The sequence below is a fragment of the Anomaloglossus baeobatrachus genome, chromosome 5 (assembly GCF_048569485.1).
Source record: "Anomaloglossus baeobatrachus isolate aAnoBae1 chromosome 5, aAnoBae1.hap1, whole genome shotgun sequence".
Taxonomy (NCBI): domain Eukaryota; kingdom Metazoa; phylum Chordata; class Amphibia; order Anura; family Aromobatidae; genus Anomaloglossus; species Anomaloglossus baeobatrachus.
In genome coordinates this window covers 351,540,670-351,568,506 of record NC_134357.1, presented here as the reverse complement: position 1 = coordinate 351,568,506, position 27,837 = coordinate 351,540,670, and the positions used below count along the sequence as shown (strand labels likewise).

The window sequence follows — 27,837 nt, the reverse complement described above, 5'->3', positions numbered from 1 at the left end:
TCTTTTTTTCCAGAATACTCCGGGGAACAGGTTGCAGTTGTGCACTCTGTTTCACCCACACTATGGCAGAGAGTACAGTCTGTATTCTCTCATGTCATTTGGCCTGACTTGGCCACCTTGCTATTAGGTATGGGGTGGTGGCCAGTATGCCAGTAGACTTCTGTCTATTTGCCCCACATAGCGCTCGCGTGCATAAAGCAAAAGACTGTACAGTAGAGATGAGCGAACCGGTCGCGGTTCGGCTCGAGGTCGGTTCGCCTAACGGAGGTCCCGTTCAAGTTCGGTTCGTCGAACGTTCGACGAACTGAACTCGAACCGCATAGGAAACAATGGCAGGCAATCACAAACACATAAAAACACCTAGAAAACACCCTCAAAGGTGTCCAAAAGGTGACAAACAACTCACAACACAACACAAACACATGGGAAAGTGACAAGGACATATACTCATGCGAAAACAAAAGAGCTGGACAAGGAAAAAGAGGAGGAGACACAGATATATGAGTATATGCAAGGAAACATCGATGCCATTACTGTGCAACTTGAGCCTGCTCATTTTAGGCTTCCAATCTGGATAAATTGCCTGAGCTTGCCACGTACGCCTTGGGGATCTTGTCGTGTCCTGCAGCCAGCCTTCTCTCGGAACCTGTCTTCAGTGCTGCTGTAGGTCTGCTGGCAGATAAGCACACGTGTCTGTCCACTGACAATGTGGACATGGCTCTCAGAGGACTTTTCTTCCCCTGGGTCATCCAGGGGACGGGAAAGGCACGCGTATTTCTTTATCGTTCCTATGGGAGACCCAGACATTGGGTGTATAGCTTCCGCCTCCGGAGGACACACAAAGTACTACACTAAAAGTGTAGCTCCTCCCTCTGAGCCTATACACCCCCTGGAGAACCAGATCTAGCCAGTTCATTGCTTTGTGTTCAGGAGGCATACATCCACACATGCATTCTCATTTGATTTTTTATTTTTGGAAAGAGTTTGAAGAAAAGCGGGTCCAAGTCTGGACCCCCGGCATGTCCCTTCTCACCCCACTGTGTCGGCGGTGCTGTTAAGGTTGATTCCAAGGCTGGAGCCTTACATGCCGCGCTCCTTCACCATCCCTCGGGCTCTGGCTTGAAGTGGGAGCCAGCACGGTTCTCCATGCTTTGCAGGAGACCGGTCTCCATCCGCAGCCCTTCAGGATCCTGCTGGACGGAGCACTCATCCCCAGGGACTTGGAACCCTGCGTCTCAGCCAGCTAAGTACCTGAGACGTTTATATTCTGGGGGTCCCTGTACTTTATTATGTTGGGAGAGTGTGCTGAGTGAGTTTTCTGACATTTCCGGCCGGTTCTCTGGCTGTCGCCTGAGAACCGCGCCGATGGTGCCTGCGCGCCGGCCGCACCGCTCAAACTTAGGCCCCGGCTTTGCCGGAGGCCTACTTTCGGTTTCACTGCCCTCGCATGTCATTCATGCAGAGGGATAGTTTGGCTCCGCCCAGCGGCCGTTCTGCACAGGGGAGGGACACTCCTCACTGGGTACATGTCTCCTCCCCTGTAAGTCTCTTTGGCCCTCCAGATCCCGCTCTCAGGGTTGGTCCCGCCCCCTCTCCTCGCTCCGGCGCCATTTTATCAGCGTTTCCTCTGCGATCAGCACTGGCTGCAGTATCCCTGCTGAGGTGCTTGGGGGTCCGGGCTTCGGGATCTGGAGGGCACACAACACCGCTCCAGCGGTCTGGTAAGCCACAACCTCTGGTTGTGGGCCTCTGTATATACTCTCTGGGGGTCACTCTGGCAGAGCCCCCACTTCAGCAGCATGTCTCACACGAGGAGCAAGGCTCCAAAGCTATATTCAGTATGCACTGCATGTAAGCTCGTGCTGCTTGAACCGAGCACCTATCCACATTGTGATGCCTGCTCTAACCTGACAATGCCTCAGCCTTGAAACGCCCCCACAGTGGTCTCTCCGGCTGCTCCGGCTCCTGTGGCTGAACCCCCGGCTTGGGTAGAATCCTTCTCTAGGTCAATCTCCCAGTCTTTTGCCGACTCCATGGGACAGCTGTCCCGGACTTTGCTGAACATGCATCAGCCCCCTTCACAGGGTGCCTCTGCTGCTAGGGCTCTTTCAGCGAAGCTCACAGAGGATTCTTCATCTGGTCCCAGACCCCGTCCTCCTAAGAGGAGACGTAGGGCTCCCTCCCCTTCCTCGTCCTGCGGCTCTGTTTCAGAAGCTGACTCGCGGGCCGAGGAGGATTCCTTTACTGGGGGCTCGGAGGCTACCTCCATGTGCCCCATTGATCTGTCCGAAAGTGACTCAGATGTTAGTGATTTGATTGCGTCCATTAATTCTGTACTGGACCTGAATCAGCCAGTATCAGAGGAGCAACCCTCTCTGGCTGAAAAGCACCACTTTACCTTGCCTAAGATGACAAAGAGTGTGTTCTTTAACCACTCCAGTTTTCAGGCCGCTGTGACCAAGCCTAGGGCCTGTCCTGACAAACGCTTCCCAAAGCGTGGTTCTGATGACCGTTTTCCCTTTCCACCTGAGGTGGTCAAGGAGTGGGCTCATTCACCAAAGGTAGACCCCCCGGTGTCTAGACTCTCAGCCCGGACCGTTGTATCAGTGGCTGATGGAACGTCTCTTAAGGATTCCACTGACCGCCAGGTTGACCTTCTGGCCAAATCTGTATATGAGGCGGCAGGGGCCTCGTTCTCCCCACCTTTTGCAGCAGTGTGGGCTCTCAAAGCCATCTCTGCTTCTCTAGAGGAGATGCATTCCCTCGCCAGGGAATCTATGCCCGAAATGGTTGCCTTAACTTCCCAAGCTTCCACTTTTTCATCCTATGCCATGTCTGCCATGCTGGAGGCTTCTCACCGCACTGCGGTGGCTTCGGCTAATTCCCTCGCTATCCGCAGGATCTTGTGGCTTCGAGAGTGGAAGGCAGATGCTTCTTCAAAGAAGTACCTTGCTGGGCTCCCTTTTGCTGGGTCTAGGCTATTCGGTGAACAACTGGATGAAATTATTAAGGAAGCTACTGGCGGGAAGAGTACTTCCATGCCACAAACCAAAACCAGGAAACCTGTCCAGGGTAGGAACCAGTCGAGGTTTCGTTCCTTTCGTTCCTCCAACTGGTCATCCTCTAAGCCCTCGGCCTCGTCCACTAACTCAGCCAAGGACCAAAAATCCAACAGGCGCACAAAGGCGCGTCCACAGAAGACCGCAGGAGCTGCTGCCACTAAGGCAGCCTCCTCTTGACAATCTGTCCGCGCCAGCAACGTCCTAAGTCGGTGGCAGGCTCTCCCACTTTGGCGACGCGTGGTTTCAATACGTCTCCGATCAGTAGGTGCGGGATGTCATCTCCCACGGCTACAGGATAGAATTCTCTTCCAGCCCGCCAAACAGATTTTTTCTGTCAACTCCCCCCTGTTCCAAGGCCGCCGCCTTATCTCAGGCCGTGGCATCCTTGCAGGGCAACGGAGTAATTGTACCGGTTCCCGCCCGGGAACGGTTCAGAGGTTTCTACTCAAATCTCTTCCTAGTCCCCAAAAAGGACTGTTCCTTCCGGCCCATCCTGGATCTCAAGCTTCTCAACAAGCATGTTCAGGTGCGGCATTTTCGCATGGAGTCTCTGCGATCAGTCATTGCCTCAATGGCCCAAGGGGATTTCCTGGCATCCATCGACATCAGAGATGCCTACCTGCATGTGCCAATTGCAGTTTCACACCAGCGTTGGCTACGTTTTGCAATCGGAGAGGAACATTTCCAATTCGTGGCTCTCCCCTTCGGGTTAGCCACGGCCCCTCGGGTATTCACCAAGGTCATGGCAGCAGTGATTGCGGTTCTGCACCTCCAGGGGTTGGCAGTGATTCCTTACCTGGACGACCTTCTAGTCAAGGCTTCATCCAGCGCAGACTGTCAGAGGAGTGTCTCGCTCACTCTCGCCACTCTAGCCCAATTCGGGTGGCTGGTCAATCTGCCCAAATCCACTCTGACTCCGACCCAGAGGCTCACGTACCTAGGGATGCAGTTCGAGACTCTGCCGGCACTTGTGAAGTTGCCCTTGATCAAACAGCAGTCCCTCCAACTGGCGGTGCGCGCTCTGCTGATGCCCCACCGTTAGCCCATCAGGCACCTGATGCAGGTGCTGGGTCAGATGGTGGCGTCAATGGAGACTGTTCCCTTTGCCCAGTTCCATCTGCGTCCTCTGCAGCTGGACATTCTCTGCTGTTGGGACAAGCGGTCTTCCTCCTTACACAGGTTAGTGGCTCTGTCGCCACAGACCAGGAGCTCTCTTCAGTGGTGGCTTCGGCCCCTCTCTCTGTCTCAGGGACGCTCCTTCCTGGCTCCGTCCTGGGTGGTCCTCACCACGGATGCCAGTCTATCCGGCTGGGGAGCGGTATGTCTCCACCACCGAGCACAGGGCACTTGGACTCCGTCCGAGTCAGCCCTCTCGATCAATGTGCTGGAAACCAGAGCCGTGCTCCTGGCTCTCCTAGCTTTTCACCACCTGTTGGCGGGCAAGCACATCCGAGTCCAGTCAGACAACGCGACAGCGGTTGCCTACATCAATCACCAAGGCGGGACACGCAGCAGCCTGACAATGTTGGAGGTACAACGCATCCTTCAATGGGCGGAGGACTCAAAGTCCACCATATCCGCAGTCCACATCCCAGGCGGGGAAAACTGGGAGGCAGATTATCTCAGCCGTCAAACCGTGGACAGTGGCGAGTGGTCCCTGCATCCGGCAGTGTTTCAGTCAATCTGCCGCAAGTGGGGCACTCCGGACGTGGACCTAATGGCATCCCGTCACAACAACAAGGTTCCGATTTACGTGGCTCGCTCCCACGATCCTCAGGCCTTCGCAGCGGATGCTCTGGTTCAAGACTGGTCCCAGTTTCGTCTGTCCTACGTGTTTCCCCCTCTGGCTCTCTTGCCCAGAGTCCTGCGCAAGATCAGAATGAAGGGCCATCGGGTCATCCTCATTGCTCCGGACTGGCCCAGGCGAGCTTGGTACCCAGACCTGCTCCATCTGTCCGTAGAGGTGCCGTGGCATCTTACGGACCGTCCAGACCTTCTCTCACAAGGTCCGTTTTTCCGCCAGAATTCTGCGGCTCTCAGATTGACGGCGTGGCTCTTGAGTCCTGGATCTTGACGGCCTCTGGTATTCCTCCTGAAGTCATTTCCACTATGACTCGGGCCCGGAAGTCTTCCTCGGCCAAGATCTATCACAGGACTTGGAACATTTTCCTGTCCTGGTGTCGCTCTTCCGGCCATGCTCCTTGGCCTTTTTCCTTGCCGACCCTTCTGTCCTTTCTACAGTCCGGTCTGCAGCTAGGACTGTCCCTCAATTCTCTCAAGGGACAAGTCTCTGCTCTGTCAGTGCTGTTCCAGCGGCGTATTGCCCGGCTGGCTCAGGTCCGCACCTTCATGCAGGGCGCGTCTCACATCATTCCGCCTTACCGGCGGCCCTTGGATCCCTGGGACCTCAATTTGGTCCTCACTGCCTTGCAGAAACCCCCCTTTGAGCCTCTTAGGGAGGTTTCTTTGTTTCGTCTTTCACAGAAAGTGGTCTTTCTAGTGGCCATAACTTCCCTCAGGAGAGTCTCTGATTTGGCTGCGCTCTCTTCGGAGTCACCTTTTTTGGCTTTTCATCAAGATAAGGTGGTTCTCCGTCCGACTCCGGACTTTCTCCCTAAGGTGGTTTCTCCTTTCCACCTTAACCAGGACATTACCCTGCCTTCCTTTTGTCCGGCTCCTGTTCATCGCTTTGAAAAAGCGTTGCATACTCTGGATCTGGTGCGGGCGCTCCGGATCTATGTGTCTCGCACCGCTTCTCTTAGGCGGTGCACCTCTCTTTTTGTGCTAACCACAGGTCGGCATAAGGGCCTCTCTGCTTCTAAGCCGACCTTAGCCTGTTGGATTAGGTCGACCATTTCCGATGCCTACCAGTGTTCTCAGGTGCCTCCCCCGCCGGGGATCAAGGCACACTCGACCAGAGCTGTCAGTGCCTCTTGGGCTTTCAGGCACCAGGCTACGGCTCAGCAAGTCTGTCAGGCTGCCACTTGGACTAGCCTGCATACCTTTTCAGCACTATCAAGTGCATGCTCATGCTTCGGCAGATGCGAGCTTGGGCAGACGCATCCTTCAGGCGGCTGTCGCCCATTGGTGAAGTTAGGCTCTGCCTACTTCTCATTTTTTTTGTTTATTCCCACCCATGGACTGCTTTGAGACGTCCCAATGTCTGGGTCTCCCATAGGAACGATAAAGAAAAAGAGAATTTTGTTTACTTACCGTAAATTATTTTTCTTATAGTTCCGTATTGGGAGACCCAGCACCCTCCCTGTTGCCTGTTGGCAGGTTCTTGTTCCACGTGTTATCACCGGCTGTTGTCGTGGACAGAGTCTCCGGTTGTTCCGGTTCTTGCTCTGTTTTTACTTGTGGGTGGCTATTCTCCTTCAGCTTTTGCACTAAACTGGCTAGATCTGGTTCTCCAGGGGGTGTATAGGCTCAAAGGGAGGAGCTACACTTTTTAGTTAGTGTAGTACTTTGTGTATCCTCCGGAGGCAGAAGCTATACACCCAATGTCTGGGTCTCCCAATACGGAACTATAAGAAAAAGAATTTACGGTAAGTAAACAAAATTCTCTTTTTTTGAGAGTGCTTCATGCCACGCATCTGTTTCATTTTGAAAAGGGGGATCAAGTGATGCCAGTCAAGTGGGATGTGTGTAGCCCAATTAGTGGAAACGAGGGAGACTGTGGTTGGAGTCCCCTCGCTGTGTTTTACATGATTTTCGAAGGGCATGACATGCCTAAGAGGTTGAGTTTCATCATCTGCGACTTGTTGGCAACAGAAAGGCTACCTTTACATCCTTTTGAGACCGAGGATTTTCGAGACCTTATGCCCATTGCAGTGCCCCAAGAGCCGATGGCCAGTCGTCACTCCTTCTCCAAGAAAGGCGTGCCCGCGCTACCACAGTAGGTCGCACACAACCTCACCCATTCCTTGAGAAACTCTGTGTGTGACAGGGTGCATTTCACCACAGATACTTGGACCATTAAGCATGGACAGGAGAGTTACATGTTGCGGACTGGGCACTGGGTAACTATGGTGAGAGATGGAGAAGGGTTTGCTGTACAAGTCTTGCCGTCCCCACGACTTGTGTGTCAATCCTTCCTCTGTATGTACAAGTTCCTCCACTGCTTCTGCCTCCTTAACCTCGTGTGTGTCCTCCTCCTCGGCCCAAACCCTGTGTGGTCAGGCCACCCTTCCTTGTAACTGCGCCCAAGGAATCCCACACACCTCCTTACTATGCTGGCAGCAGAGCTCAAGGCCATCAGGCCGTCAAATGTTTACTTTGAAATGTAGGGGAAATGTGAGACACCGCTGAGGAATTGTGGACGGTTAGCTCTGGAGAGTGAGACCGAGTTTCAGCAATGGTTGTCTCCACTCAACCAACAGCCAGGGAAGGTCGGGTGCGACAATGATGCAAACCAGTCTGCGACCCATCTTCAGGGCAATGTGGCACACGTGCCTTGTATGGCTCACGTGTTGAACCTGGTTGTCCAGCAATTTTTAAAACACTATCCCGGCCTACATGGCCTTCTGCAGAGGGCACGGTGTAACGCCTGCCTGGATCGACACACTCAGATGGGCTGTAAAGGATAGGCTAGAGGCAAGCCACTCACCAAGCTGGACACCCAGAACCCTGAAACCCTTTAACCCCTATACAGTGATTTGGAATTACACAGGGCCCAAGTTGATCAATACCTGTGGAAGGCTGCAGTTCCAGAGAATAGTAGTCATGCAGGGTCAAAAACATTAATTGAGGAAAAGAAACAGAATGGGATGGCCAGGACTTAATCAGAAAACAAGCAGAGGTAAAATGCGGATCGGCCAACGAAGTACAAAAACAGCAAGCAGGAAAAGTAGTCAGGTAACAAGCACACAAACTCCTAAATCTGAACTGGGGGTAACAGTAACAAGAGGTTCATAGCTTTGTCTGGCAGTGGTCTGCAGACAGGAGGGGCCTAAAAAAGGGTGTGGTGTCTTCCCATTGGTTGTAGCTGAATGATGGTACTTCATCTGTGAGATACCCACCACCTACATTCAGCCTGTGGTTCTGTATCTGTCAAGGTAACGCAACCCAGTGGGTGACCATAACCTGCCTCCACCTGCGCCGCAGGCATCGACTCCTTTCCCATCATCAGCACTATGCACGAAAGGAACACGTTGTCACCTGGCGACCGGAGTACAAATTGATTGAGTGGACTACGTTGGTGACTTAACAGCCGTGTGCGGCAATGATGCAAACCTGTCTGCGGCCCTTCGTCAGGGCAATGTGACACACGTGCCTTGTATGGCTCACGTGTTGAATCTGATTCTCCAGCAATTTTTAAAATACCATCCTGGACTACATGGCCTTGTGCAGCGGGCACGCTGCTATGTGCTCACTTTCATCCTTTGCACCCAGGAGCTCAACAACTTTCATCGCTCCTGAAGTCTTAGGGTCTGGCGGTTAAACGCCTGAAATGCGATGTTCCGACACGCAGGAATTTGAATCTGCACATGTTTCAGCGTCTGTGGCAGCACCGCAGAGCCCTGCTGAAATACGGTATGACGTGTACCCTGGGCTAACTTGATCCAGAGGTGGTGCAGATCACGCTGCTGGAGTGGTGTCAGATCAAGGACCTATGCACCCTTCTACACAGTTTACAAATATCGACGAAGATCTTTAGCACTGGCGATGCCATTCTCAGCGTGACAATTCTGGTCATCTACAAGATGTAGCACACTGTATGCATTATTCGGAGTCAGGTGTTGGTCCAAGAGGAAGGGGAGGAAGTACAAGAGGAGTCATATGCAGAAGGGATAATAAGATCTACAAGGTCCAGACGGTGAGCGGCACCTAGGCGGCAGTCATGGTGGGGGAGAGGGATTAACAAGGGCACATAGTATCAGCAAAAATTGTTGAGGAAGGTGCAGGAGCCCATGAAGAAATGGAGGACGAACTGGCGATGGGCATGGAAGACTCAGCAGATGAGTGAGAGCTTGCTCACATTTCGGTTGTGCGAGGTTGGGGGGAGAGGGCAGAGGAAGGAGGCACGATTCTCACCTCTCTGCCACCAACACACCAAGGACTTGGTCCTCCTGGATGCACAAGACACATGAGCGCCTTCTTGCTGCACTACCTACAACATGACCCTCGGATTTTACGAATTCGAAGTAATGCTAACTACTGGGTTGCCACACTGTTTGATCCCCGGTACAAGACAAAATTTGGCGAAATAATTCCAGGCATAGAAAGGGACGCACGTATACAGGAGTATCTGCAGAAGGTGGTACGGATTCTTAGATCTGCTTTTATCAGTAAACACCAGTGCTGCACAGAGTGAATCTCAACGCTTTGTCATGGATAGGAGGAAATGGCCTTTTACTTGTCCACATCTGAGGGACCGAGGGCTGGCTGCTGGGCTGAGATGGCATTGAGTACGGTGTCCCTGCAGAGTTGCACTTTTGATCATAAACCAAATGAGTTGAAAAAGGACAAATGCTGGTGGAAAGGGGAACAGGTGTGTTGGAAAGGGGAAAAAAGTTTTTGTCCGTGGGTTTGGTGGTTAAGCAAAAGTAACATTTGATGAAGAAACACCATCTGTTACGGTGGGACTGGCAGATTTGGATAAGGTGGTATATACTATGTTACCGGTATATAATGAAAATTAATAAGAAAAGAAAGAGAAAGAGGTATATATCCCCATCAGCAGTCAATGTCCACCGTGCTCCCAGATGGAAAAGGAGAGGTTGGCAAATGGAAGGTTAGGTGGAGGATCCAGATCTGTGTGGCTATGAAACTAATAGTTGCCTGAACCGAGTTAGACGCCACTCGGATCTTGAGACTGGGAGCCCTGTTAGCGTCACAGGGTCCACACGCCCACCCAGCCCAGGAACTCCCTGTTAACATCACAGGGGCCATTCAGTACGCTGACCGTGTGCATTGGGGCCACACCTGTGGACAGCAGGCGGATCAGCAGCAGCAGGCCTGTTAATGCCACTGGGCTGCACAAGCAGGACTTGTAGGACAGGAGCTGGTCTTAACCGTTCTGCGTTACCAACTGTGGTGGCGGCCTGCATCGACGCCCTATCCCTGCCTACCTCTGGCCTAAAGCCGCAATGGGTTCAACACATGGAGGTGTGCTCTTTCGGAGCATAATAGAAGACTGCGCACCTCCTTGTTGGCTCCAGCCCGTTTTATAACCTGGGTCCGCCCCAAACCAGGGTGGACCACAATGCACCTCCTGGAGACAAAAGCAGAGTTACACGTCATGAGTGGCATAACTAGCATCCTATTTGGAACCGCAACTTCAATAATGACCTCATGGCTGCCACGACACAAACACCTCACCAGTCATCGTCTGACCATCAATAATGAGGTGACAAGTCATAGGGGCGGGCCTCTGCAAGCCATTTGGGAGTGGCCTGGACACATCGTCAGGACACCTGATGCCCTGTGGTCTATATGGCCCCCCCCACATCAGGGGCAGGGCCAAAGAGTTCATTACCGGACCTAGTTTCTGATGCAGTAAGTGCCTGAGCATGGTCAGTTGCATGAAATAGAGTCTCTGAAAAAAGACTATCAGCTTTAGCATGGTGTCTCGGCACAAAACAGGACTTAGACCCGGCACGGAATGCAAGTACCTGTGCAAAGAGGCTTTCCACACTAAGTGTGGGAGCATGCGCTGTATCCCGAAATGAAGACTTAGCGTCAGGAATGGCACAGTCAGGCTGAGCATACTCACTAGGCGAAACACTGTAGTTAGGCTGCAGCTGGGGTAAATCGGCACACGCATGCGCACTAGCTGCCTCTCCACACTTACACGTGGAGGATAAATTGCTCTTCGGGTGTGGACTTGGAGATGCTGTCTATGAACAGAAGGAAAAGCTAAAGGAAGCCTCACTTTCTATCCCTCCGAATTATCAAATGCAGCAACGAATTCCCTGAGTTTGCTATAACATTAGCGTAGCAAAATGTGCATGAGGGTGTCCTGCACAGGTGCTAGAAATAGCTTGGCACCAGTGGGACAATAATGAAATACAACATCCAGTTCTATGATGCCACTAAATGGCAGTATTTTTTGCTATCATTATAGCTTATTAAAAACAGAGCAGGAGGGTGTCCTGCACAGGTGCTGCACATAGATTTGCACCAGTGGGGCACTAATGGAGTACAACAGCCACTTCTTGTATGCCACTAAGTTTACTCAATTTTTGGTATTATAATGTCTTAGTATGTAACAATGAGTTTGAGTGTGCAATGCAGGCAGACGTGCTCCAAATATCTTTGCACTAGTGGGACTATACAGACGTCCAATAGCCACGTTTAGGATGCCACTACGTTCACTCAGTGTTTGCTAGTATAATGGCTTAGTAACAATGAGTTGGAGTGTGCAAAGGGCAGGAGGGTACAGTGGCAGAGTTGTGGGTCTCTGGGTAGAGGAAAGGAAGCCTGCCTTTCTATCCCTCCTAATGGGGAAATGCAGCGAGGAAATCCCTGACCTTAGCTACACAGACGCGGTCATCTTGTGTAGCTGTTAAACTCTGTTTTCACGGACCTGTCACCGATGGCTCTGACCCTGCCGGTATGAGCCCTTAAAAGGACTGATAGAAAGTGCTATCCCTAAGCTGTCCAGCGCTGTGTATGGAGCGTATACAGCAGTATCGGCGATAGGAGCTGCGCCAGTGATGTCTGACACCAAGGACGCAGAAGGCAGATAATGGCGTGCTGGAGGAAAATGTCCGTTTTTATAATGCAGGGACATGTGACATGGACATCCTATCACACATGCTGTTGCTCTCTGGCTAAAAGTCCACTTAGCTGTGTGTGTGTCTGGGATTGGCTGACATGGTGGCCCGCCCCATAAGACGCGCGCGCTTAGGGAAGGAAGACAAGGAAAAAAAAAAAAATGGCGATCGCCATTATACATACAGCAGTGATCTGAATGCGCTGTTCCCGCACACTATACACTGAAATTTCATAATAGTGTGAGCCACAGAGTGACTTACACTATTACAGCGGAAAGCCAGCTAGGAATTAGCTGTTTTTTTTGCTGCTAGAACCGTTCTCGAACGTATCTAGAACTATCGAGCTTTAGCAAAAAGCTCGAGTTCTAGTTCGATCTAGAACAGCCCCCAAAATCACTCGAGCCGCGAACTGGAGAACCTCGAACCACGAACCGCGCTCAACTCTACTGTACAGTCTTCAGGACAGGTGAATATTACCCTCTCCTCTTGCTCTCCTTGTAATCTCTCTCTCTCCCACTTTTCTTTGGTGGTCTGTTCAGGGCTGGGAGGCATGTGGTGTGGCCTCAGTTACCTGACGGCGGTGGGGTACCACGGGAGTTGCAGGAGCGGAGCCACGTGATGTCAGACATATGTACCACTGTGTTTTCGGTTTCACTTTCCTTCCTGGCTGGTGACCTTGATTGTGACCTCATGTGGGAGTATGGTTTTGGCTATCAGTCACCCTGCTGCACCTGTCCACTCACTGCTGCTGTTTCCTGGCATGCTGTGCTCATCACACCACCATTGCCGTCTCCGCCCCCCTCCTTCCGGCAGCGACTCCAATTTTCTGTGAACACAGTGCTGGAATATTGCTTCTTTACTGCAGCTGCTGTAGGACTCTGCCCTTTTGCATCAGGCTCAGTGGATCGTGGTCTGAGCAGTACTCTTTTCGCTTGATCACTGATGCACCCTAACAGCCTCCCTTCACTGTTCTACTATTCTCTCTGTGTTTACTATGTCTAAGTCTAGAGAGGACCGTGCTTGCCCTGGGGGTCAGTATGCAGAGTAACTATTATGCTTTTGCTGTTTGTGGTATTATGTTTTCCTCTGGGCAATTACCTATTTCTCCACTAGACTCGTGAACTTACTCAGGCTGTTACTAAACTAACCAGCGTTACTGCTGTGGATTGACTTTCTGTGGCTTCTACTGCCCGGGGAGCTCTGACTGACTCTCGTAGCAAGTCAGAGCCTCCTGTGACTGCTTATCAACATCGCAGACCTCCGCTGCGTTCTAAACGTCCTCGAGTATCCTCTGTCTTTAGATCACTGTTAGATGAGAGACTTGAGGCCTTTACATTTCTGCAGAGACTACAGTCTCTAGAGCACACTGACTCTAGTTCCAGCATGGTGTAAGTGCTAGACCCGTATCAGGTAGGAAGGTTGAGAGTTTAATTATGGCTGTTGATTCTTCCCTAGCAGTCAGACCAGCAGGCCCCCCATCCACCTAATGAAGCAGGTTTCTTCAGAAGAGGCAAGCAGGTGCTGAAGTCCTTTAATGACCATGAGGAATTCACCAAGGTATTACAGAAGGCCTGGGAATACCCGAACAGACTGTTTCAAAAGCTTAGTCGCATTATGGAATTGTACCCTTTCCCAGCGGATTTAGTGGTGTATTGGTTCACTTCGCCTTTGGTCGACACGCCCATTTCCTGGCTTTATAAAACCACCACCTTATCCCTCAGCGAGGTGACTACCTTCAGACAGCAGTGTTGTCCCTTTATCCGGCCTTTGCTGACACTTGGGTGCCTAAGCCTGTTTTCAGCTTGGACTAAGTACCTATGCCCTAGCTTTTTGGCTAGGTCACACAGGAAAATTTAGTTAACTGAAATAGCTGACCAGATCATTCAGATGGCTAAGTATTTATGCTCTGCATCTTTGGATGCAGCTGAGTGCTCTGCTCAGGCTGTGAGCAATTGTGTAGCTATTTGCCGTATCTTGTGGCTCTAGGTGTGGAGGGCGCATCTAGCTTCAAAGACGTCTCTCACCTGAATTCCTTTTCATGGGGTCTCGTTTGTTTGGTTCCAAGCTAGACAAGAACATTGTTGAAGCTACAGGTGGTAAGAGTACTCTTCTGCCTCAAGCAAGAGCTAACAGTCCATTTACAAAGCAAGAAGCTTTGCATCACCCCTTTCGCCAATACCTAAATCCAGCAGTATCCGCTTGCCAGGGTAGACCTCGTGTATCTCAGAGACTTAGAAGCGCTCCCCTAAAATCGGTGCCTGCAGTACCTTCTTCTGGGCACAAGCCCTGTGACCCTTGATATAGTCGGGACTTGGAGCATGACAAGCATCCCGCACTGGTGAGTAGTTGCTTTCTATGTTTTCAGGGAGCATGGTTAGGGAAGATCAGCAAATTTTTGGGACACAAGGGTTGTTTCCTCAGGCTAAAGAATAGAGTTCTTGTCCGTTCCTAGAGACGATTTTTCAGATCCCGTCCTCCAGCTTCTACCTATATAAGGCCAGATTTTTATCAGGTTATCGCCGCTTTGCTTCAGGCAGGGGTTGTTGAAAAAATTCCCTCTTTAGAAAGGTTCAGATGTTTCTATTTGAACCTTGTTGATATCCCCAAGAAGGGCGGCTCTGTGTGGCCCATTTTGGTTCGAAGATATATAAACAAGAGAGTGCAAATAATGCACGTCAGGATAAAGTCACTCCGCTTCGTATTCACGTCAGTGGAGACTGGCGAGTTTCTGTCATCAGTAGACATGCAGGACTCTTACTTGCATGTGCCAATATTCCCGGCTTGTCAGCGTTACCTGCGGTTTGTGATCGATCAGGATCATTATCAATTGATGGTTCTATCTTTCCGGATGGCCTCAGCGCCCAGAGTTTTTACCAAGGTTTTGGTACCAGTTATGGCCCTCCTTCGTTCCAGAGGTAAAGCAGTAATAACCTATCTAAACGACATTCTTGTCAAGCTCCCAGCCAGGCTCAAGATTTAGAGAGCTTTCAAATCGTTTTACACATTCTGGGCCACCAATTCACATGGGTTTCAATTGGACAAAATCCACACTTGTTCCCACTCAGTAGTTCCTTTTTCTGTGAATGATTTTCGACACAGCTCAGAGGTTTGTCTTTCTTCCAGAGTTAAAAAGGATGATTCTGCAGTCATCCTTTCAGACGTTGAGGCAAATATCCACTCTGGCTTTGCCTGAAAGTTTTAGATGGTAGCTGAATTCCAAGCAGTTTTGTTCAGTTAGTTCCATTCAAGACAGTTGCAGATCATGCTTCAAGCACTTTTCAACAGGTTGTTACAATCCCTAGATCAGATTATTCGCGTCCCAGTTTGCTGTCTTCAGTCCCTCAAGTGGTGGTTGACCCATTCCCTCCTGTTCCAGGATCGTTAATTTCATCCTGGAAGATTATGACCACGGATGCCGGCCTGTCCGGATGTGAGGCAGTGTTTTGCTGTTTTTCGGCACAGGAATCAATGTGCCAGAGCTCAAGGTGATCCATCGAGCTCTGCTTCATTGCAGCACCTACTTATAGGGCTATCAGTCAGGATTCAGTCAGACAATGCCACAGCGGTAGCATAGATCAACCGTCAGGGGGGACAAGAAGCTGGTCTGCCATGTTGGAGGTGTCAAGAAGTCTAAGGTGGGTTGAAAGCAGGGTTGCTCTGATCTTGGTGGTTTACATTTCCGGGGTAGACAATTGGGAAGCTGACTTCCTCAGCTGCAATCAAATAGACCTGGGAGAGTGGACTCTTCACTCAAATGTGTTCAGACAGATATGTCTTTGTTGGGGCAATATGGACGTCGATCTAATGGCTTGCAGACTAAACAGAGTGCCAGATTTTGTTGTAAGATGTTGGGACCCTGAGGTGGTCGGGGTCGACGCTCTGGCAATCCCTTTGGTCCCGGTTCTCGCTTCCATAACTCTTCTCACTTCTTCTTCTTTTGCCCAGTCTTGTCAACAAGATCAGAGTAAAACCATGATCCTGGTGGCTCCGGATTGGCCTCGGCGAGTTTGGTATTTGGAGATCCTCCACCTATTAGTTGATTCCCCGTGGACTCTTCTGAATCATTTAGATCTTTTGTCTCAGGGTCTGTTTTATCACCACAATTTATAGCTGCTTGCTTTAAAGACATGGCCGTTGAAGCCTCAGTTTAGCCAATTATCCACACATGATTAGGACAAGAAAGCCCTCTTCATGTTGTAGTTACCATCACACTTGGAAGGGTTTCTTTTGCTGATGCTAATCTAAGTTTATTTCACCAATGTTTTTTTTTTTCCTTGCCCTCTCTGCCCTCTTTTTTGCTGTCCGGACTAGGAGCGTGCCTACTTCTTAATGCCCTCCCTGGCTATTTTATTCCAAAGGGATTTGGCAGTGTAACCATAAATCAGGACTTTTCTCCGGGAAGTGGTGTATATCAGGCCTCCTTACCGGCCACCACTAGAATCCAGGGACATTAATCTAATTTTAGAGATGCTTCAGGCTTTTCTGTTCAAGCCTATCTGGGTGATACTGGTCCTCTTACTGTCTCGAAATGTGACTTTTCTTATAGCCATCATTTATTAAAAGGGTTCCTGAATTGGCAGTGCTCTACTGTCGTACCTCTACCTTGTTCATCATCAAGACAAGGTGGTTTTGAGACCGATTCTGACTTTCCTTCCCAAGGTCGTTTCCACTTTTCACCTTAATGAGGACCTTGTCTTCTTTTTGTTCTTGTAACATTCACTGCAGGAGATGATAAAGCGGTGAGCAGGAGACGACCCACTGGACCTCAGAAGGACCCTTGGCTTACCATTAGTGAGAGGGGCTTTACTAAGCGCCCATGGTAAGGCAGATGCCAGGTGCCACTCTTAGGGCAGTGACTGAGACTCTGGCAGCTGACTCTTACGCGGGCTTTGCACGTTGCGACATCGCAAGCCGATGCTGCGATGTCGCACGCGATAGTCCCCGCCCCCGTCGCAGGTACGATATCTTGTGATAGCTGGCGTAGCGAAAATTATCGCTACGCCAGCTTCACATGCACTCACCTGCCCTGCGACTGTCGTTCTCGCCGGCGACCCGCCTCCTTCCTAAGGGGGCGGGTCGTGCGGCGTCATAGCGACGTCACACGGCAGGCGGCCAATAGCGGCGGAGGGGCGGAGATGAGCAGGATGTAAACATCTCGCCCACCTCCTTCCTTCCGCATTGTGGCTGGCGGCAGGTAGGAGATGTTCCTTGCTCCTGCGGCTTCTCACACAGCGATGTGTGCTGCTGCAGGAACGAGGAACAACATCGTACCTGTCGCAGCACCGGCATTATGGAAATGTCGGAGCCTGCACCGATGATACGATAACGACGCTTTTGCGCTCGTTCATCGTATCATCTAGGATTTACACACTACAACATCGCAAGTGACGCCGGATGTGCGTCACTTTCGATTTCACCCCACCGACATCGCACCTGCGATGTCGTAGTGTGCAAAGCCGCCCTTAGGGCAAGGACAGAAATGGACACAGTCACTAGTGTAGCAAGGACCTCTGGAGTAACTGAGGCTGGTGGCACGGCCAGGATGGACAGGCACAGTCTCTTGTCTAGCAAGGGCCTCCATGATAGCTGAGGATGGTGACATAGCCATGGAGGACGGTCACAGTCTGTAGTATAGCAAGACCCTCTGGGGTAGCTGAGGCTGGTGGCACGGCCGGGACGATGGACTCAGGGTACCGACAGGCAAGGGCACTGTAATAGAAGCATAGCGGACAAGGAGACCTGAAAACTAGCTGGCTATGGTAAAGCACCACTAACTAGCTGAACATGTTGATCAGTCACCTCCCCTAGTGGGAGACTACCTTAAGTACCCATTTCCTCACAGCGATAAGCTGATACACACTTCCAGGAAATGGTGCGCTGGTCCTTTGAGAAGGGCAGCGGTACGCATGCATGCCCTAGGAGCACTCCCGGAGGCCCTGTGCCTCATGCACAGGCCACGGGAGGAGGAAGCAGGGAGCATCCACGTGGTGGAGCGCGGGGATGTTGGGTAGCATGGTGAGAGCTAGCTGCGGCGGGGAAGTACGCGTCACTGCATGGGGGAGGTGTTGGGGGTTGCATGGATGCCAGCGATAAAGTTCTTCTGCATCTCATCCAATGGAATAAAGACTACACAGTCCGATTGTAATTAGGGCTGTACATTATTATGTGTTGGCTGCAGCCTCTTTAAAAATTTCAACATTTTCTCAAAATTTCATTTTTTTTCCCACAAATAAAGCCAAACAACCATCAGCTTAATTATACCACTAACATGAAGTACAATTTGTGACAAAAAAAATATGTTAGAATCACTGAGATCCATTAAAACGTTTTAGAATGATTATCCCATAAAGTGACACCCGTTAGAATTGAAAAAAAATGGCCTGGTTAGGAAGGTGAAAACTGTGTGGTGAAGGGGTTAAAGGGAATCTGTCAGCAGGTTTTTGCTATATAATCTTATTGCAGCAGTCAGTCACTTACTGGACTGCTATTTGTAGTTTCAATAAAATCAATGTTTTATCAGCAAGAGGTTATCACTAACAATGAGCAAGCCTGCCAAACACTATTCAATCAAGTATTTGGGTGCTTGGGTAAGTTCGGTGCTCGGCTGAGTATCACAGGTGCGCGGATGTGTCATTCATGAAACATCGAATACAAAGCACAGACTTGCTTTACTGAATGACGGAAGCCGGCTCCCTAGTGAGAGCCACTTGAAGTATCTGAATGTCTCACTGGGGGTAAAAACAACATTTTTGGATGTAGGGAGTCCCCCCTTCCCCCTTCTCCCCCCACCCCCCCCAAAAAAAAACACCCTCTCTCCTCTGGAAATGCTTTGTTTATGGCTGGCTGTATGTGGGCGGGGAGCCGGACTGCCCAGTAATTTACTTCCATAATACTTGTTGCTCGAGTTGAGCCCATCCGAGCTTCTAACCTGCTCAATCTGCCGGAACAAGGCGCTCGTAGAGTTGTATCTAGTTGGAACTGGAGGCAGGCGACTTACATTTAAAGCACTACTTCAGCGCTGAAATAAAAATAAAACGCTGGAGTGGTGCTTTAATGTATAAAATAGCTAAGCTGACACCTGCCATTGTGGTGTTAAAACCTGATGCTAGTGTGACCTGAACCAGACTCCTTCAGAGCATAGATCAGCTAAACTCATAGTGGAGTACTCCCGTAGCCATAATGACTTTTGGATAATCTGGAAGATGTAAATTATATTATTGAAATTGGAATAGTAGGTACTGTATATGTCTTGTATATAAGTTAATCAGATCGTTTTAAAGGGAAATCTGTCAGCAGATTTTTGCTAAATGATCTGAGAGCAGCATGATGTAGGCAAGGAGATTCTGAATCTAATGATGTATCACTTAGATTAGTGACTGCAGCCATTCTGACACACGTGAAAGATTTTTAAAAAATGTTTTTGTATGTAGCAGTGCTGGGAGAGCTTTCCCCACCCACACCAGGCTTTCAGTGTACATTTCCATAGACCGAAAATCTTAATTACAGAAGGGGGCTGAGTCGCACTACAGCTCACCTGCTTCTCAGACCACTAAGAAAAAAGATAAGAGCCTTAAACTAACATTACAGGTCAAGAATAGCAGACTTTGAGATAAGAGATGGCTGGCTGTAAACTGCATATTAACTCTTACAGTAAGCTTCTTCAGATTACATAGCAAAGACAGTCCTGATAGAGTCCCTTTAATGGAAATAAATTACTGACGTACATAGTTACTTACCTTGGTACCTGCTACAGGAAATCTTCTCCCGGTTTGGTGAAGTTTGAAGGAAATTGAATTGCATTTATGTATAAATAAATAGCGTGAAGATGCATGTATGCATCAGGACCATGCAATAGAGTGGTGCCTGACAAATATTTACACTTTTCTCCCTCAGCCAGATGAAGATATGTTTAATCCAGACTATGTGGAAGTGGACAGAATTTTAGAAGTTGCACATACAAAAGACTCTGACACAGGAGAGGTAAGCTGATCATTTTTCTCACTCATTGAACATGTCTGTTGTTCACAATAAACATTATAAGCTATAATAAGTGTTGCAGCCTAAGGTTTGTGTCCTACAATAAGAAAGTTGACAGAAGTGAGTTGAGACAGAGTCAAAGATTTCATCTTTTACACTCATGAAAGTACCGTATTTTTCGCTTTATAAGATGAACCGGATTATAAGACACACCTCAAATTTAGACATAAAAAAAAATGAGGTCCGTCTTATACTCCAGTGTTGTCTTAACGGAGGGGAGCTGCAGTAGTGGTGAAGTGAGGTCACAGAAGACAGAGGTTGTGCTGGCAGCCGCAGCGGGTACTTGGTGGCGGCGGCAGATCAGTGGCGGCGGCGGGTCAGTGGTGGTGCAGGCCGGTGCGGTGAGTGTCCCAGTCTGTTCGCGATCCCGATTCAAATGATGGCACCTGGAGCGAAGCATGCGCACATGGAGCTCTCATCCAAGGGCTCCATCTGCGCACGCGCTGACTCCCATAGCGGTGCATGCGCAGATGGAGCTCTCATCCAAGAGCTCCATCTGCGCATGTTCTGACTAACGGCGCCATCATTTGAAACTGGGACCGCGGACACACTGGGACACCTGCCGCACAGCCACCGCAGTCCGCACAGCCACCCGCCCGCACGCACAGAGTGGCAGCCAGCAGGCCACACACACAGAGAGGCAGCCGGTCTCCAAGACAGAGAGGCAGCCGGTACTGACAGGCACCCGACTACCTGCAAGCACACAGCCACAGGCACCCAGCCACCCGAACACACCCGGTCGCAACACAGACAGCCACCCCCCCCCCCCTGTAAGCTATATCCGGATTTTAAGACACACCCCTCATTTTCCTCCCAAATTTATGGGAGGAAAAGTGCGTCTTATAATCCGAAAAATACGGTAAATAGATACTGAATCCCCCTTTCAGGGCTAAAGACATAACTTCCTGACAGAGCACGTTCTGTAGTGTGAATATGGCGTAACAAAGCCAGGAGTGATAAAGTACCCAGTACTATACTGGTCTTCACTAGGGATGAGCGGACCTGGACTGTAAAAGTCCAGATCTGCGTGGTTTCAAAGATTCCCGGGTTCCAGGTGTTTGACCCGGATTCGGCACTTGAGAAATTTAAAAAAAATTAAGGGAAAATAAGAATGAAGCGAGCGCTTCATACTTACCCATCCTTCGTTGCAGCTGTAAGCTGCTCTTGCGGTCTCTCTTCACTTCCTGGGCCGCTCATCATTGCTCATCCATATGCACTGCTTTCCCTGCCCACCGCCCGTCCTGGCATCAGTGATTGGTTGCAGTCAGACGTGCCCCCAGCCTGTGTGACAGCGTCTGCCTGCAACCAATCGCAAGCTCTTTCTGCAGGTCAGAATCATTGTATAAAATAAATAAATAAGTGTAGTAGGTTCCCCCATATTATGATACCCAGCACAGATAAAGCATATGGCTACAGGGTGCAGACCCCAGCCCTGCGCTTATCTAGACTGTGTATCAAAATAAGAGGAACCACATGCTTTTTTTTAAACTATTTAAATAAATAATTATAAAAAACGGCGTACGGTCCTCCCAATTTTAATACCCAACAGCTCGGGCTGGTATTCTCAGACTGGGGAGGTCTAAGGAGGGCCACCCAGGGAGGCCACCCAGCCTAAAAATTGGTGCGGATTGTGTGTAATTTGTCTACAGGACATGTTTGATAACCCTATTCACCAAAAATTCAGCAAAGGGGGTGGGGGGTTTAGCTGTTTTTGCACAGTGATTGCTTTATATGGCGAAAAAACACTGAAAGAATTGACATGCTGCAGTTTAAAAAAAAAATGCAACAGTTTTCCATTTCAGTCAGGAAAAAAAAAAAAATCTGCATGAGATTTCTGGTATTGGAAACATTAGCTTTTCTTTGTCGCTCCATTGGGAGACCCAGACAATTGGGTGTATAGCTTCTGCCTCCGGAGGCCACACAAAGTATTACACTTAAAAGTGTAAACCCCTCCCCTCTGCCTATACACCCCCCCCGTGCATCACGGGCTCCTCAGTTTTTATGCTTTGTGCGAAGGAGGCACACATGCACGCATAGCTCCACAATTTAGTCAGCAGCAGCTGCTGATTATATCGGATGGAAGAAAAGAGGGCCCATAACAGGGCCCCCGGCATGCTCCCTTCTCACCCCACTCTGGTCGGCGGTGCTGTTAAGGTTGAGGTACCCATTGCGGGTACATAGGCAGGAGCCACATGCTGTTTTCCTTCCCCATCCCTTAGGGGCTCTGGGTGAAGTGGGATCCTAACCGGTCACCAGGCACTGGGACCGTGCTCCCTCCGCAGCCCCTGGGGGAATCTGCTGGACAGGAGACCGGGTATCGTCAGGGACAAGGCCCTGCTACTCTGAGGTACTCTGTGTCCCCTTGGGGACGGCGCATAGAGCGCCTGTGTTATGGACGCTGCAGCAGCTGCTGGGTGTGTTGGTGCGCCGGGACTACCGCGCTGACCGCGCTTGTTTGCCGGCCGCGCTTATAACTTTACTCCCCGGCTTTTGCGGCCTAGAACCGCATACTCCCGCCCCCGGGCCTGCCAGTCAGGGGTAAGGGCGGGACGCTGCACTGGACGTCAGCGCTGAGGGCTGGAGCATACTTCGTATCCTCCTCCCCCCTCACTGAGCACCGTGGGGCACCAGATTCCCGCACTTTCTGAGGCACGCCCACGGCTCCCTCCTCCTCTCAGAACGCTGGCAGCCATTCCTATCAGCACTTCTGACGCTGGAGAACTTCAGAGGGGAGACAACACCGAGCTCCACAGCTCTGGGAGGCCCAGGCAGGGAATCTGGTGGTCACACAACCGCTGAGGGCGGTCGGTAAGCCGCACCTGTCACTAGGTGCTGGCCCCCTGGGTGCCGACGTGTATATTTATATGATTATACTGTATACATTTACTCTGTACGGCTGCACTATTGCTTTGGCTATATACCCTCTCTGATTGCTCTAAGAGGAGACAACAGCATGTCGTCCGCAAAAAGCAAGGGTGCCAAGGCACAGGCTTATTTTGCAACCTGTACCTCATGTGCGGCTATGCTACCTGCAGGTTCCACCTACCCTCATTGTGTGCAATGTTCGGCCCCTGTGACACTCACTCAGCCGGAGCCTCTGCCACTGGTGGGACCCCCGGCCCAGGTGGAACCACCTGCTGCCACTGTCCAGGTGACAGGGACAGAGTTTGCAGTATTCGCTGACAAACTGTCTGAGTCTATGGATAAATGGTCTGCTAAGATACTAGAAGCTTTGCAGTCCAGACCGGTAACACAGGCCCCGGGCACAGTTGAATCATTGACCCCAGGCCCTCCTCGGTTGGAGCAGCAAAGTGCTCCTGGGGCGACTCATAGGTCCCACGGTGAGGAATCCGACATGGACCGCAGTCCCAGACCGGCTAAGCGGGCTCGCTGGGAGCTTCCCTCGACTTCATCACACTGTTCAGGGTCTCAGCATGAGGACTCTCTGGAGGATGAAGCGGATGGGGCTGATCAGGGCTCTGATCCTGACACCGCTCTCAACCTTGATACACCTGAAGGGGACGCCATAATAAACGACCTTATAGCGTCCATCAATCAGGTGTTGGATCTTTCTCCTCCAGCTCCTCCGAGTGAGGAGTCAGCTTCTCAGCAGGAGAAATTCCGTTTTAGGTTTCCCAAACGTACACGGAGTGGGTTTCTTGATCACTCCGACTTCAGGAATACAGTCCAGAAACACTGAGCTTTTCCAGATAAGCGCTTTACTAAGCGCCTTAATGACACACGTTATCCCTTCCCCCCTGACGTAGTCAAGGGTTGGGCTCAGTGTCCCAAGGTGGATCCTCCAGTCTCTAGACTGGCGGCTAGATCCATAGTTGCAGTGGCAGATGGTGCATCACTCAAGGATGCCACTGACAGGCAGATAGAGCTCCTGATGAAATCCATCTATGAAGCTATTGGCGCGTCCTTTGCTCCGGCATTCGCAGCCGTATGGGCACTCCAAGCTATCTCAGCTTGTCAGTCTGAGATTAATGCAGTCACACGTGCCTCTACTCCGCAGGTTGTGTCCTTAACCTCTCAGGCGTCGGCGTTTGCGTCCTACGCCATGAATGCTGTCCTGGACTCTGCGAGCCGTACGGCGGTAGCATCCGCCAATTCGGTGGCAGTCCGCAGGGCCATGTGGCTACGTGAATGGAAGGCAGACTCTGCTTCCAAAAAGTTCTTAACCGGGTTGCCATTTTCTGGCGACCGCCTGTTTGGCGAGCGATTGGATGAAATCATTAAACAATCCAAGGGAAAGGACTCGTCCTTACCACAGTCCAAACCAAACAGACCTCCACAACGGAAGGTACAATCGAGGTTTCGGTCCTTTCGGCCCTCAGCCAGATCTCAATTCTCCTCGTCCAACAGGCCACAGAAGGGTCAGAGGAACTCCGATTCATGGCGGTCTAAGTCACGTCCTAAAAAGACCGCCGGAGGAACCGCTCCCAAAGCGGCCTCCTCATGACTCTCGGCCTCCCCAAACCAAATCCTCGGTCGGTGGCAGGCTCTCCCGCTTTTACGACGCCTGGTTGCCACATGTCCAAGACCGATGGGTGAGAGACATTCTGTCTCACGGTTACAGGATAGAGTTCAGCTCTCGTCCTCCGACTCGTTTCTTCAGAACATCTCCACCCCTCGAGCGAGCCGATGCTCTTCTTCAGGCGGTGAGCACTCTGAAGGCAGAGGGAGTGGTAGCAGTCCTACACTCTCAGGGACACTCGGTGATCCCTTACTTAGACGATCTGCTTGTCAAGGCCCCCTCTCGGGGGGCATGCCAACACAGCCTGAACATTGCTCTGGAGACTCTCCAGAGATTCGGGTGGATCATCAATTTCCCAAAGTCAAAATTGACACCGGCCCAATCACTGACATATCTTGGCATGGAGTTTCACTCTCAGCGATAGTGAAGCTTCCGCTGGACAAACAGCGTTCACTACAAACAGGGGTGCAATCTCTCTTTCGAGCCCAGTCGCATCCCTTGAGGCGCCTCATGCACTTCCTAGGGAAGATGGTGGCAGCAATGGAGGCAGTTCCTTTTGCGCAGTTTCATCTGCGTCCACTTCAATGGGACATTCTCCGCAAATGGGACAGGAAGTCGACGTCCCTCGACAGGAACGTCTCCCTTTCTCGGGCAGCCAAGGCCTCCCTTCAGTGGTGGCTTCTTCCCACTTCTCTGTCGAAGGGGAAATCCTTCCTGCCCCCATCCTGGGCTGTGGTCACGACGGACGCGAGTCTGTCAGGGTGGGGAGCGGTCTTTCTCCACCACAGGGCTCAGGGTACCTGGACTCAGCCAGAGTCCTCCCTTCAGATCAATGTTCTGGAGATAAGGGCAGTGTATCTAGCCCTAAAGGCGTTCCAGCCGTGGCTGGAAGGCAGGCAGATCCGAATTCAGTCGGACAACGCCACGGCGGTGGCATACATCAACCACCAAGGCGGCACACGCAGTCGGCAAGCCTTCCAGGAGGTTCGGCGGATTCTGCTGTGGGTGGAAGCCACAGCCTCCACCATCTCCGCAGTTCACATCCCGGGCGTAGAAAACTGGGAAGCAGACTTTCTCAGTCGCCAGGGCATGGACGCAGGGGAATGGTCTCTTCACCCGGACGTGTTTCAAGAGATCTGTTGCCGCTGGGGAACGCCGGACGTCGATCTCATGGTGTCTCGGCACAACAACAAAGTCCCGGCATTCATGGCACGGTCTCAAGATCACAGAGCTCTGGCGGCGGACGCATTAGTTCAGGATTGGTCGCAGTTTTGACTACCTTATGTGTTTCCTCCTCTGGCAATGCTGCCCAGAGTGTTACGCAAGATCAGGTCCGACTGCCGCCGCGCCATCCTCGTCGCTCCAGACTGGCCGAGGAGGTCGTGGTACCCGGATCTGTGGCATCTCACGGTGGGCCAACCGTGGGCACTACCAGACCGACCAGACTTGCTGTCTCAAGGGCCATTTTTCCATCTGAATTCTGCGGCCCTCAACCTGACTGTGTGGCCATTGAGTCCTGGATCCTAGCGTCTTCAGGGTTATCTCAAGAGGTCATTGCCACTATGAGACAGGCCAGGAAACCAACGTCCGCCAAGATCTACCACAGGGCGTGGAGGATCTTCTTATCCTGGTGCTCTGATCAGGGTTTTACTCCCTGGCCATTTGCCTTGCCCACTTTTCTGTCCTTCCTTCAATCCGGAATGGAAAAGGGTTTGTCTCTCGGCTCCCTTAAGGGACAAGTCTCGGCGCTCTCTGTGTTTTTTCAAAAGCGTCTAGCCAGGCTTCCGCAGGTCCGCACGTTCCTGCACATAGTCCCACCTTACAAGCGTCCGCTGGAACCCTGGGATCTCAACATGGTTCTATGGGCTCTTCAAAAACCACCTTTTGAGCCGCTGCGGGACGTCTCTCTATCACGTCTTTCGCAGAAGGTGGTCTTCCTAGTGGCAGTCACTTTACTTCGGAGAGTGTCTGAGCTAGCAGCGCTGTCATGCAAAGCCCCCTTCCTGGTGTTTCACCAGGACAAGGTGGTTCTGCGCCCGGTTCCGGAATTTCTCCCGAAGGTGGTATCCCCTTTTCATCTCAATCAGGATATCTCCTTACCTTCTTTTTGTCCTCATCCAGTTCACCAATGTGAAAAGGATTTGCATTTGTTAGATCTGGTGAGAGCACTCAGACTCTACATTTCTCGTACGGCTCCCCTGCGCCGCTCGGATGCGCTCTTTGTCCTTGTCGCTGGCCAGCGTAAAGGGTCGCAGGCTTCCAAGTCAACCTTGGCTCGGTGGATCAAGGAACCAATTCTGGAAGCCTACCGCTCTTCTGGGCTTCCGGTTCCTTCAGGGCTGAAGGCCCATTCTACCAGAGCCGTGGGTGCGTCCTGGGCTTTGCGGCACCAGGCTACGGCTCAGCAGGTGTGTCAGGCGGCTACCTGGTCGAGTCTGCACACTTTCACGAAACACTATCAAGTGCATACCTACCCTTCGGCAGATGCCAGTCTAGGTAGGCGAGTCCTTCAGGCGGCGGTTGCCCACCTGTAGGAAGGGGCCGTTTTACGGCTCTTTTACCGAGGTATTCTTTTACCCACCCAGGGACTGCTTTTGGACGTCCCAATTGTCTGGGTCTCCCAATGGAGCGACAAAGAAGAAGGGAATTTTGTTTACTTACCGTAAATTCCTTTTCTTCTAGCTCCAATTGGGAGACCCAGCACCCGCCCCTGTTCCCTTCGGGCTGTTGTTTTTTGTGTACACATGTTGTTCATGTTGAATTGTTCTTTTGGTTCATGGTTTCAGTTCTCCGAACATCCTTCGGATTGAATTTACCTTAGACCAATTTATAAGTTACCTCCTTCCTGCTTTTGCACCAAAACTGAGGAGCCCGTGATGCACGGGGGGGTGTATAGGCAGAGGGGAGGGGTTTACACTTTTTAAAGTGTAATACTTTGTGTGGCCTCCGGAGGCAGAAGCTATACACCCAATTGTCTGGGTCTCCCAATTGGAGCTAGAAGAAAAGGAATTTACGGTAAGTAAACAAAATTCCCTTCTTAATTTCATTAAAAAAAAATGCAAAAAAACCCCCACAATGTGCAAACATAAGCGGCCTTTACATGCTGCGATCTCGCTAGCGAGATCGCAAGCGATTGTACTTGCCCACGTCGGTTGTGCGACACGGGCAAATCGCTGCCCGTCGCGCACAACCTCTCTTTCCCCCGTCACACGGACTTACCTGTCCAGCGACGTTGCTCCGGCCGGCGATCTGCCTTCTTTCTAAGGGGGCGGGTCGTGCGGCGTCACAGCGATGTCACACGGCAGCTGTCCAATAGAAGCGGAGGGGCGGAGATGAGCGGGACGTAAACATCCCACCCACCTCCTTCCTTCCGCATTGCCGATGGAGGCAGGTAAGGAGATGTTCGTCGCTACTGCGGTATCACACACAGCGATGTGTGCTGCCGCAGTAACGAGGAACAACATCGCTAATGAGAGTTAAACGATTTTTTGTTTTAGGACGAGCTCTCCACGGCAAACCATTTTTGCCACTTTTGTGA

At 51.1% G+C, this 27,837-nt stretch overlaps 1 protein-coding gene across 3 annotated transcripts in view; it reads left to right on the top strand.

Annotated features, from left to right (window-relative positions):
* Positions 1–27,837, top strand: part of CHD6 (chromodomain helicase DNA binding protein 6) — a 338,823-nt gene that overhangs the window by 183,400 nt on the left and 127,586 nt on the right. For all 3 annotated transcript variants that reach the window (XM_075349913.1, XM_075349914.1, XM_075349912.1), the window contains exon 9: positions 19,676–19,762. In XM_075349913.1, coding sequence (XP_075206028.1) covers positions 19,676–19,762 — 87 coding nt within the window. The remainder of the gene's footprint in view (positions 1–19,675; positions 19,763–27,837) is intronic.